General features: G+C 37.0%; 1 protein-coding gene across 1 annotated transcript in view; it reads left to right on the top strand.

The window, feature by feature from the left end:
* Positions 1-13,296, top strand: part of GRIK2 (glutamate ionotropic receptor kainate type subunit 2) — a 432,872-nt gene that overhangs the window by 336,534 nt on the left and 83,042 nt on the right. The window contains exon 13 of the mRNA XM_086461343.1: positions 1,869-2,086. Within this exon, the coding sequence (XP_086317469.1) occupies positions 1,869-2,086 (218 nt within the window). The remainder of the gene's footprint in view (positions 1-1,868; positions 2,087-13,296) is intronic.

The following is a 13,296-nucleotide window of genomic DNA, read 5'->3' as shown; positions in this document are numbered from 1 at the left end:
TACCCCTCACTCCCAGGAAACTGTGGGATATAGTGCTGGACATGACGTTACCTTGGGTACATGACAGTCAGCCCCTAACCAGGCTCTGTTTCACGGGCCTAGGTGGCACTCGGTTTCAGTCCTTGGTAAGGTATGAACTTGTGGTAATTGGGGCAACTGCGGCAAATGTTTCCACTCTTCTTTTCTTCCCAGTCCTATCTGACTTTACTGGTGTTGCTTTTTAAATGAAATGAGAGCAATTAAAAAGAGTTGATGATGGTGGGCTTCTTGGGAAATCTGTTAGTGTTATGGTGTCTAAGTGTCTGACTAACAGGGCCTAGGAGCAACTACATCAGAAAGGTACTTTTCTACTTTTTTCCTTGCAGAATTCTAGGCAGAGTCTGGCGCTGGAGTTGGCTGTCATGTCCAAGTCTGTCAGCTTTTTTTGTTTGAAACAGCAAGGGTAAGATGAACTGCAGGGTAAGATGGGCTGTTTTTGAATACGATAGTCCAGTTATGATACCACTTCTTTTTTCCTTTTCTTTGGTTTTCTTCCTTTTTTTTTTTTTTTTTTTCCCTCTCCCCCTTTCTGTTCATTTTTTGGCATTGACGTTGGAAGTTTGGCATAATCTTTCATTTATATGAAGATGTGTTACCTTGCTGGACCAGTTCCTTAAATAATTCAATACAAACACAAAATTTAACAGGAATAAAATAGTCCATCTTGCCTTCATTCCATTTTACCCAGGAGATTTAAAAGCAAGCATAGTGACCAATTAACAAAAAGTTATTTTTTTGGTACAATGGTGTAGTGGATATGGTAAAACTGTTTCTTTGAAAACAAGTTTCTGGATACTTCTGAAAGATCTTACGTAAAGTTCGTACAATGAAGCTTGAAATTGTGTATTCAATATCATTAGAAATTTCATTCCATTCAATTTTAACATTATGGAAAAAAATCCATACATGCTTATTTATAATAAATATTTGTGGTTGCAAATCACATTGAATTTTTTTCCTATTTTTAGTAATTAAGCACATGAGGAGTTTATGTGCTTCAATTTGTCTCATTAGATTCTAAATTAGTATTAACAATTGCACAAATTACTATGCAGTGTCTGTCTACCCCTTCATTTTTTAGTGCCATGAGCAGACAACTCCAGCAATGCATTATAATCTATCTTTATCTAGTTATGCACAGCGGTCTAATATTTTCATTGCTGCTCTACCAAATTAAGTGTGTGGCATAGCCACCCATGTTTATCTGAAATTGTGGGGCTAACTATAGAGATGGGAGATGTTCATTTTTTTAATCTAAGCAGTCACTAAATGACCCTTTATAACAATACAAATGGCAAAAGTCAAAAGCATATTTATAATAGATTTCAGAGTCTGTACTTCAGATATGAAATACTTTATTTCATATCTTCTCCTTTCATCAATAGCTTAGTTTTTATTTACCCAACTGAGTTTTGGCAATATACTTAAATAATATTTATTTAGTGCCTTGAAGATAAAGAAGTGCTTCAATATTAGTGTTAACTTAGAGGCTCAGTCCAGCCGGGATTTTTTCTGGAAAGCCAGTTCAAGTAACTGCTTTTTTCACATTGCTATATGTATTTATAAATTTTAAAAAGGCACTGATCATTGAGTCTCCCATTACTATCTTTTGATTCCCACAGCTCCAAAAAGATCTGTCTTTATAAGTGTAATCAGTTATTTTCTTTTCATTTCAGTTGTGTCTGTTTGTACAAGCAGAACATGTAAGCCTGTAGCTTAAAGATTTTTTTGCACAGTGATTCCATCTCCGCACTGTGGCAAAAAGTGCTGAACACTTAGTAATTGTTTTCTGTGCATTGGTTTCACCTTTCTCCCCTGGTTTTCGTTAGGTTCTGAGCTCATGCCTAAAGCCCTCTCCACCAGGATAGTGGGAGGCATTTGGTGGTTTTTCACACTTATCATCATTTCCTCGTACACTGCTAACCTAGCCGCCTTTCTGACAGTGGAACGTATGGAATCCCCTATTGATTCTGCTGACGATTTGGCCAAGCAGACAAAGATAGAGTATGGGGCAGTTGAAGATGGAGCAACCATGACTTTCTTCAAGGTAAGCTTTATATTCTGTTTGAAAAGATGCTATATCCTGGTTGTGGGCGGGAAAGTTTGTGCACCTTGCTGAGGAGCAACGAATACGATTCGCACTGCTGTTCAAAGCAACTGAAAATCACTTCTTTGAGGATTTGCAAGGTAGCGAAGCAATCAAACGCAAAATCTCTCATGGGAAATAAAAGGCAATTTCTCTGATGATTTTCACTTGAATTGAATTTATAGCAGTGGAGTAGGTGAAGAAACCTGAACACTTTGCTCAGACAGATCTCCTATAGCCATGTACAAGAATGAGTTTTGTCGGATTAACAGTTACAATTTCAATTCAAGAGCATTGTATTTAATTGTGGTTTCTGTTCAAGGAACTGGAATACACTGGACTGAGAAAAAACTTTTGTACTCCATAGTTTTGAGAAACTTTTGAATGAAATTTGCAGTCCGTATAAAAAGCTCAGATTCTTCCAGTTTTTCTATTCCTTTTAACCTGTTATTAAGAAAATGCAGTTTCAAATATAGTGAAATATACTGCTGGATTAGAGAGAAATCTTTCTTTTCTAGGTTTGTCAAGCATTTAAGTGGGTTTAAATAAGTGAGAAGTATGCATGAAGGGAGAGAGGATGGTTTGTTCTATAACTCCTTGTGTTTCATAGCATAGAGGTGTCCTGGATCTTCCAAAGAGAGGTGTTTAACAATATTTATCTGATCTTGGGTATATTTTGAAGACTTTTAGGCAGTATATTCTGTTTTTATGAGTTGTTATGCTGTCATGTAAAGCTTTCCAGTGTCTATTACTTTGGCATTTGAAATGAGACAAACTGAGGACCAAGGTAACTAGTAAACTGGTGCAGAAACTGAAGAATGTGTGCTCAGTTCCTCTCATCAGATTCAAGACCACAAAATTTGTTTAGATATCAAGGCTAAATAGTCACTATTTAATCTTATGACCCTAGAGCCAATCAAAGCATACACAGTTTCATTTTTTTTTTTTTTAAATAATTATAAGGCTTTCAACTGCTGCTTGGAAATAAAAATCAATTCAACTTCAGTGTCTTGGAATATTTTAGGCTGTTTAACTTAAGGCATACACTGGGAAGGTTCTGAGTATTTTCCTCAAAATACTTGTTGGCAAGGGAGCTGATGAAGTTAATGGAAGTAACTAATCAATTAGACACCTGTCGATGTCAGGAAATATGTGAAGCATTTAAAAGAAACAAAATTGAAAGTTTAAAGACTGAGGTTTTTAAATGAGTCATAATTTACACCTCAGCACATGAAGATATGGCACAAAGTATTTATTGAGTTACCAGAAAACACCACAAGGCTTTAATTTCATTTTTGTCTGGCAGAAAACTTTGAAATTGCTGAATTCAAGTTCAAACTGTGGACTCTAAAATATTAGGAAGCAAGTTTAAATTAGCAGTGTCTTTCCTTCTGGTTGCCAGAAGCACTTTTTTCTGCATCTTCTTAATTTTTACTTTTCCTTTTCCCCACACTTAATTTTCTCTCATATTCACTCTTTTTCCTTTTTTTTTTTTGTATGTACATTATCTGTGGGTTTTTTGAGCGCACAGAGGCTACTCTTTCTCTAGTTGTTTTTCCCCCCTGATTATTAATATACTGCTCCCTTTTCTGAACAATTATTTCTCTCTGCTCTCTTTCTTCTTCTGTTTCTATTTATCTAGATACATCTTGTGTTTATCTAGTATATTGTATCCAAGAACTAAAGAGGACTTACTCTAATGAAATAGCAATTGCATATATACTTCTATTTACTATAAGCAAATTGAGTAAGGAATTTAATTTCCTTACACAAAGAAAATGAAAATTCAAGAAAATATTTTAAAATAAGACTGTAAGTGCAATTACCTTAAAAGGTACTAGTAGAGTTGAATAACTCATAGATACTACTACTAAATAACAATATAAAAAACCACTTAAGAACAGGAAACAGATGAAGACAAAAACTATCAGAAAAATATCTTAATTGACAGGAGTGACACTGGATGTAGATAGTACAGAAAAGAATAAATAGTATGGAAAAGACAGAAGAGTTGCATATATTTTCTGTATTGAGTATAAAAAAACCAGCATAAATATGAACATTTTAAATTCCTTTCAGAATACTTTCTGTTTTATCAGTAAGCTAAAGGAGGGTTTTAAAGGGTGTGTATTGTTTTCTCTGATACATAGACAAGTGAATCTCAAGTAGGAAGTGACACTGCCTTTTTGTATGGCATTAGGGAAACTATTAATGAACTATTGTGTCCTTTTCTGGTGAGCACACTTCAAAAATATGTTTAGAATCGGAAAGACTTCATTAAGGGTGAAAGAATGACTGTAGGTCTGGAAATAAGCAATGTAGTTAGAGGCTAAAGAAGATCAGTCTATTTAATCTGCTGAAGAGAAGGTTAAGAGGTGACTTGACCATGGTCTGTAAGTGCTTTAATGGGAATGAGACTTTTGACAGTAGATGACTGTTTAATCTAGCAGAAAAAGGCATAATGAGATCCAGTGTTTCAATGCTGAAGTTAAGCAAATTCAGACTAGAAATAAAGTGCATATTTTTTAGAGTGAGAGTAATTAACCACTGGTACAACTTGTCTAGGAGTGAGCTGGATTCATCCATCACATGCAGCCATTGTGAAGAAAATAGATACAGCTTAGCCCAAACACGTTACGCTTTTGATTTAGAGGCTACTCAATAAAATAGATATCCTTCATTGTATAGGAACTCACATTAGCTTTTAGTAGTCCCCTCCTACTTCAAAAATCTATGACAGTATGAGTTCTGGGGGGGTTGCACAATGATGATTGAAATGATAAATTTATCATCTGTGTGTATGTTTTTCCGTAGCTGCTTTGTCTTGTTTTAATGAGAATGAATTGAGTAAAACAGTGGCATTAAGTTACAACAAGAAGTGAAGGCACCAGATGGTTTCCTAATGTTAAATGAAATTATCATATCTTGGTAATAGTTATTAGTTCCAATCACAGTGAGGCTCAGTAGTTGCCCATGAGACTGGCAGTAATTTCTGCATAAATTATCTATATAGCAGCCCATTGAATTTTTTCTTAAAAAATCTTTGGAACCTGGCCAAAGCTGTGTGTTGCTAAACCACACATTTTTTGAAGGAGAATCTAAATGGGAATCACAGAAACACAGAATCACAGAATGGTGGGGGTTGGAAGGGACCTCTGGAGATCATCTAGTCCAGCCCCCCTGCTAAAACAGGTTATCTAGAGCAGGTCGCACAGGACTGCATCCAGGCGGGTTTTGAGTATCTCCAGGCAAGGAGACTCCACAACCTCCCTGGGCAGCCTGTTCCAGTGCTTTGTCACCCTTAATGTATCAGACAAACAAACTAACTTCTATATTAAAACCTACTAAGTTAAAACCTGGAGAGCACAGAGGATGTACGTTGGAAATGCTGTTACCCTTGCAAGTCAAATGTCCCTACGAAACAGCTGCAATGAAAAAGGAGAATGTTGTCTTCAGAGTTTTATTAGGTCCTCCAGATCATTGTATGCCTCCTCATGGTCTGAGAAACATGACATTACAATTCCTTTTAGAAGCTAGAAGGTGAAGGAGGTTTTCAATCTTCTCTTAAGAACTACTTTTCTAGTCTGAACATGGATAGGAAGTTTTACAAGTTTGTTATATTCCTGGTGGTTCTGGTGGATCATTTTATTGGGAACAATGAAGAAAACCTTAGTATTATCCAAGAATTAGAAGGAAAGAAATGTGAAAGTAAATTCTAAGCTGCTAGGCTTGTAGTTTCCACTCCTGATATGTGTTTTGGTGTTTCTCAAATTGTGGAGTTTTCCTAGTTAAGAACTTTTCTTCCTTTCTCTTGGTTGCTTTTGTCACTATTGAACATTTTCAAGTTTCTGAAACTGTGAAAAAGAATGCTTCTATTTGTATCACAGTTCTTCATCCTCACACAAAAAGAAACTACTACAGCACATACGGTTATGTGTGATCTACAATTTTAAGGGTTAGGTTTTTTTGAAGTTGCTGTGTACTTTTGTTTTTTTTTTCATAATTTTTCATACCTGTAACTTTCAGTGTCAGAACTTTTTTCTTCCTATGTTTTTGTACAGTATCATGCACAGTGGAACTTTTCTCAGTTATGGTAACTAGGCATTTGGATACCAAAGAGTAAAAAAAAATTAATTTTTCATTCTTTAATAGCAATAAATTAGTGTCATTACTCCTGTATCATGAGTTAAAGGTCTCAGCTCTCTGTGAGAGTCGTATATTTTATATGCCTGTTTTGCTGATAAGGAAGCTGAAGCACTGAAAGGGAATGCATCTTTTTCAAGATCTCTTGGCGAAAGGCAGATAAGGAACTAATTCAGGAAAACTGACTTTCACACCTTAGAATGATCTGATAGGCTATTCTATTAATCATTCACATTTGCAAGCTTCTTTCCTTTTCTTCTTCAGGACTCATTTCTATGATCCATCTCTATTTTTCTACAATGGCTTCCGTATCTTCCTGTACTGCTTTTTCTCCACAAAGATCCATGCTGCTGAACCTTTTCAGTGTCCTCCCTCCCCCACCCCCCGCCTCACTTTTTACCTTAGCCATTTTGTTACTAGCTCCCTCAGGAAACCTTGTGGGGTCACAATTCAGAGTCTGTCTTCCAAATTCTCAGCCTATTGTGTTAAAGGAGATAACGTGAACCTCTACCTGAACATTGCAAAATCTCAGAAATAGTCTCTTAAGGACGAAAGAAGGAGTTGTAGGGGAATTTTCCCGCTGCTTGCGACTGGAGTACAAGTGACAGATCCACTGACAAAAATGAAAGAATAGCAGCAAGAGTAAAGGATTGAATGCCATTCATTTGTCATGAGTGATGTTGACATGGACATGCATAAAGCCAGTATAACTTCAGTGAGTTTTTAAACCTGGGTTTGAACATTGTAATAGACAAATGACATTTATCTGATTAAGCAAGTAAGTGTGCATGTACCAGCATACGGGCATATACACACATAGAACCTTTAGTTGAATGCTGCAAATAAAAAATTATGAAGTTTAGCAGTGCGTATCAATTATTTGGTGAAACTGTTGCAAGTCAAAGATGAAAGAAACACCGTTTCTGAGCTTCTCAAATATCCACTGACTGACAGTGACTAATGGAAAATAATTTTTCGAGTCCCAGCTTCCATGTGCTGATCCAGATAATATTTAAAAGCTAATTGGTAGCAGATACCACAGATACATGTTCAGTTTGCTTTAAAATTATTACACTTTATAGATAAGTTGCATCTGAATGTTACAAATACAGACTTGTTCTTATGCATAAAACCACATGTGGCACTTTTGAATAAAAAGGGAATTGAATATAAATACCGTGTAATCTTTTTTCTTCTTCTTTTTGATCATCATGGTTTGGGCCTATCTGCTAGAAACACATACAGTGGAAATGTACTATTTCCCTTTTCCTGTGATTATTCCCTCTTTGCAGGAGCACCTACTCGGTTAACCACCAATTCTTTGAAGGTACAAAAAAAGCAGGCACAGTTGCAAAGCTGTAAAGCAGAGTCTGTGGTCACTCCATACACTTATAAGAACTGAATCTGCAATGACAGAGTCTGTAAAAATGAGATACAGGCTTTGTCCAGGGATCTCAAAACATCTCTGCTTCACTGAGTTCTACTTATTTCTTTAAAAGTTCACAAAAGATAGGTAGAAGTAGATAGGTTAGATGATATATTAACACAGACTATAACAAGAACAGCAATGCATTTGAATTCTAAATAGAAGAAATTCAGATAAATTTGGTACCATTAAGTTCTTGGAGATAAACTGTCTTTCTTTTGAATCTGAGGGCAGAAAGCAGAACAAATTCACGTAAAGGGCCTCATTCCAACCAACTCTCTAGGTACTGGGACAAAGTGACTGAAATGGTTTTATGCTGTCTTGACCTTTCCTCCTTCTCTGGGGTTGTCAGAGCCATTACTGAAGTAAATAAGAGCATTTGTTTGGCTGCCTGTTACATCTCAGTACTAAGGCATGAAACTAAAAATAGATGGAATGTGGTAGAAATCCACTACCTTTCCACCCTTGCCTTTGTCCATGCCCATGCCTTTTCCCTTCGCTTTCCCCACTCCCCATTCCTCATTCCTTATACCCTTTTCCCCTGTTCCTACATTATGGGCTGAAAAAGAAGAACATAAGGACATAGATTTATACTGCATTATGCCATATATCCAGATAGTAAGCACTCTTAATAAGCTGCTGGATAAAATGCAGTATTCATAACTAATTATGCTCCAAAATCACAGGATTCATATTTATCATTTACACCTGTGAACAGCTACAGCTCTTAGAAGCTAATGAAACACATACAAATGCTTTTTGGGGTCGTCTCAAAGAAATATACATGACTTTCCAGTGAAAACAAGATTAATCATTCACAATAATTAAAATATTGAATTAACATATGAATTGTGTGTCCCCACTAGTTATTTTTGAAATAAGTTGAAGAGAAACATCAAAAAAAAAATTAAAATTTGGCATTAGGAAAAGTCTACTTTGTCTTTGGATCAACTAATGTTTTCCACAGCTCAGCATCTGTTTCTGCCTTACCCCAAATATTCATAGATAAAAAGTTGTATTCTGATCTCCCCACATAACTCTCAGGTGGGCTAAACTATGTAACCTATGGTCCCATCTGGCTTTCATGTTCCATAAATATTTCTCAGTGTGAATATAATGTAGAGCTAAAATGAACATACTGGCAAGAAGCTGACATTTGTATTATTTTTCAAATTTTCATCCAACAACAATATGCATTAATTAGCGCACACACATTAGTGATCCATACTGTAGGTACCTGATGGAGTTTATCTGAATAAAGCTGGTCTTTCTCAGTGTATAAGGTACGGTAAAATATAGCAAGATCTAATTGCCACTTCCATAGAAATACAAGAAATCAGAGCGGTGGGGGGTGGGGGGGTGGGGGGGTGGGCACGGAATTAACTGTACATTTGTGTGTAGAAAGTCAAGCCTGATGATATACAAATATTATTCAGACCACACTTTGAGTCCTAAGTTGCATCAGGACTTTTTACCAGCAAAAGACAAGAATTTCTACCAAATGTAGCTGTTTCAGAGGAATGTTATAATCTAGATATTTGGAAAATCATTTTGTAGTTAACAGAAACCCCATTCTGTCTTTTTTTTTTTTTTTTTTTTTGAGAATATATAGTGATGCCACTGAAGACAAAAAAAGTAGGGGCTTTTTCCTTTTAAATCAGATGGAGTTTAATCAGGGCTTTTTCCTTTTAAATCAGATGGAGTTTAATCACTACTAATCAGTGCAAGTTGCTTCTGTTCATATCTTTCGATAGCTTTCTTGTTGTGTTGTTCTGGGATCAACTTAAGCCTGTCTAACTGTGAATCGTCCAACGTCTTCTGCCTTCAACCTCAAGCTCTGTTGGCTCTGCATATCATAGGGCTGTGGCAAGAGTCAGTCCAGCTTTCTGATGCTGAAAATTAATCTTTTTTTGTTGTTGCATATTTACTTTTCTGTTGTGAAAAAAAACCTGCTCTGGCTGCTAGAATGCAGTGGTGCAAGGGGAGCAGAGAGTGTCCCTTTCCATGGCAGGGCTATCTTATATCACCCTGCTAAATTTGAAAGCCACTGGGAATCCACACCATTTTGAGAAGTGAGTTCAGTTGCCTTGGCGTTTGGAGGTGTGAGGATGAGAAAATCAACAGCAATGTAGTTGCTGATATTTCCAGAATGTATGTTGTCCTTGTGTACTATGGCAGGTTTTGTCTTAACTGGTAAGCCATTTTGTTTGCTTTCTCTCACCTGATGTGCTTCACTTACTGGCCGTTTCAGGGACTGTAATGGCACTACTGACAGGATCAGTTGTAAGAGAATGACTGAACTCTGTGTTCTGATCATAAGTTTGGTTGCAAGGCTTTTTCTTCAGAAATGTATAATGTGATTGCTATCTAGCCTTATCACCTTCCTTTTCCTGCTGCTTTCCCCCAGGAGGCAGGTCAAGAACACTTTCTTTTCTCTTTTTGGCTTTTTTCTCTTTATGACTGTCTTTAGATCATGAGCAATGTGAGAAAGGGAACCGAACTAGATCACAGAGAATCCTTCAACTGCAAACAGCATTCTGTATGAAAGACAGATTTCAGAGTTATGATTTGATTAGGAAATGAGACTACATCTGAGAATATTTTAACTATATCTGAAAAAAACCCAACCCTGTCTTGTTCTTCAAAGCAAATAAATCTATCACCAAGTAGCCATGTAAAGTTTGCAGATTTGATCTATGACTCATCCTGGGAATACGATTCAGAAACAATTCTCCAGAGTGAACTGTCTCTTGGTTTAGCCAGTTTTGTGTGAGATTCTGCCATATGAGCAACTTCCAGTGTTGAGTTTGTGCCCACTGAAGCATCCTGAAAGCCTCCATTCATTAGCAGAGGTGAACTCTTGGTTCCGCCTTGACAGTTTATATATGACACTACTGAGGTGTTGTCCAACTGCATTATCATTGCTTTCTGTACAGAAATATTTCCAGTGCCATAATTGTCCTGGGTACCACCATCTTGTTAAACTGATGAATTTCTTCTCCGCAGTTATTAATTGCTCCAAACAGAATGCTTGTTGAGATTGATTAAACCATCCTTTTTGCAATACATCTATGGTAATAATTACATAAGCTTTACTAAGCATTTTTCAGTATCCATGCATTAATTGAACTTGCCTTTAATGTATTCAAGATCCTTAATCTGCAGAACACAGATTAATGATTTATAGAAAAAATATACTAAATCGTGCTTCAGAATCATAGAATCATTTATGTTGGAAAAGACTCTTAAGGTCCTTGAGTCCAATCATTACCTAACACTACCAAGTCCACCACTAAACCATGTCCCTAAGCACCACATCTACATGTCTTTTAAACACCTCCAGGGATGGTGACTCAACCACTTGCCTGGGAAGCCTGTTTGAATGCTTGACAACCCTTTCAGTGAAGAAATTTTCCTAATATCCAGTCTAAACTTAGCCTGGCACAACTTGGGTTCTATCACTTGCTACTTGGGAAAAGAGACTGATACCCACCTCACTAGATATAGAGACCAATAATATCTCCCCTGAGCCTCCTTTTCTCCAGACTAAACAACACCAGTCCCCTCAGCCGCTTCTGATATGACTTGTGCTCTAGACCCTTCACCAGCTTCATTGCCCTTCTCTGGACACGCTCCAGTACCTCGATGTCTTTCTTGTGGTGAGGAGCCCAAAACCACAATATTCCAGGTGCAGCCTTACCAGTGCCAAGTACAAGGGGACAATCCCTTCCCTACTCCTGCTGGCCACACTATTTCTGATACAAGCCAGAATACCATCGGCATTCTTGGTCACTGGACACACTGCTGGCTCACATTCACCTGGCTGTCAAACAACGCTCCCAGGTCCTATTCTGCCAGGCAGTTTTCCAACCATTCTTCCCCAAGCCTGTAGTGCTGCATGGGGTTGTTATGACCCAAGTGCAGGACCTGGCACTTGACCTTGTTGAACCTCATACAATTGGCCTTGGCCCATTGATCTAGCCTTTCCATATCCCTCTGGACGGACTTCCTGTCCTCAAGGAGACAAGTACTCCCACCCAGCTTGCTGTTGTCTACAAATTTACTGAGGGTGCACTCGATCCTCTCATCCAGATCATTGATAAAGATATTAAATAGAACTGGCCTTGATACTGAGCCCTGGGGAGCACCACTTGTGATGGGCTGACAACTGGATTTAACACCATTCACCACCATTTGGGCCCAACCATATGGCCAGTTTTTTATCCAGCAAAGAGTATACCTGTTCAAGCCATGAGCAGTCAGTTCTTTGAGATCTAAGTAGCCTACTGATCAGAGGATTATCTGCCCATGAACATGTTTGGCCACAGATAAGGAATATATTTCTTAACTTTTTTTTTTTTTAGATTTGTTCAGATATGGCACATGATCTTTCAATTTACTCACCAATTTATGTATAGGAAATTATGGGGGGGTACTTTTTTTTGCACTTTAAGAGCCGAGACAGTCACTTGTAATAATGTGGATGATCATAAATAGTATGTTCTTTTTTGCTGAATTTGACTTATGTTCACATAATAAATATTTAAATGTAACTGGCAACTAAAATTCAGATAAGTTGTGTGATTTCTGTTGTGAATCGTTGTTGCATGAGATCTTTTAATATATAAATACTTACTATTAGTAAATTATTATTTTTAGTTAGAAACTAGGTATTGTGAAAACTAACAGAGGATGTAGTATTGCTTACCTTAAAATACTTGTATTTGAGGAGTCTAGCTTTGCATTTGAGAACTGAAATCAGCTCTCCCTCAATGAGCTAGAAAAGACAGCAAATATCCTGGAGGCCTTTGAAGACTTGACTGTTTCAGTCTTCCTTCAAAGAACTCTTACTTTGTTGTGCAACAGAAGGCCAGTGGTAAGATAGAAACTGTTCTGTTCTTTCTGTTTCTCTGTCTTTTTTTTTTTTTTTTTTTTAAATTTTTTATTTTTTAATGCAAGAGACATTTACTTCCCTGACTTACAAGGAATCTTCCAAAACTCTTAGGAAGCTTTTATATGACATGTCTGACAGAATTTTCATGTACACTTTCATACATTTCCATTTTCTGAAAAAGGAAAACACATTCCTAAAGGAACTTTCTGTGAAGAAGGAAGACTAACACCAAACATTTTCTTTCATTTGTTGGGAAGGTTATCTGGCTCTGCTTTCACCATTTTACCTTACCTGGCAAAGTAGCTCTGAGAATAGTTTCTTTGATGCTAGAACTTCTATCTAAGCCTATCCGGGCAGTTATCATCCAAGAGTATTTTTGTTCAGGTTGAATTGCTGAGGAATTCTCTTGGACTGAACAAAACCAGCAGTTTGGTTGCTTAATTTATTTTATGGCTGCACCTAATATTTCTGATACAGCTTTTGTTCCTTGAAGTACAGAGACGCTGAGCATAGTTCATTATAGATGTGCAACCCAACAATGGTATTCTAGTCAGGGCTTTGGCTACCCACAAAATCAGAAGTTAGCAGAGGAAACACTGAAATTTCAACTGTAGCTTCCTTTTCTGGTCACAGGTGCCTTACACAAGAAATCTCTCTTCTAAAATTAAGGAGAAATATTTTTTTTTTGTACAGCCTGTTCATAATGAA

Source organism: Leptosomus discolor, chromosome 2, assembly GCF_034619465.1.
Source record: "Leptosomus discolor isolate bLepDis1 chromosome 2, bLepDis1.hap2, whole genome shotgun sequence".
In the NCBI taxonomy this organism is placed as follows: Eukaryota; Metazoa; Chordata; class Aves; order Leptosomiformes; family Leptosomidae; genus Leptosomus; species Leptosomus discolor.
Note: the sequence above shows the minus strand (reverse complement) of the source record. Positions and strands in the feature narration are given on the sequence as shown.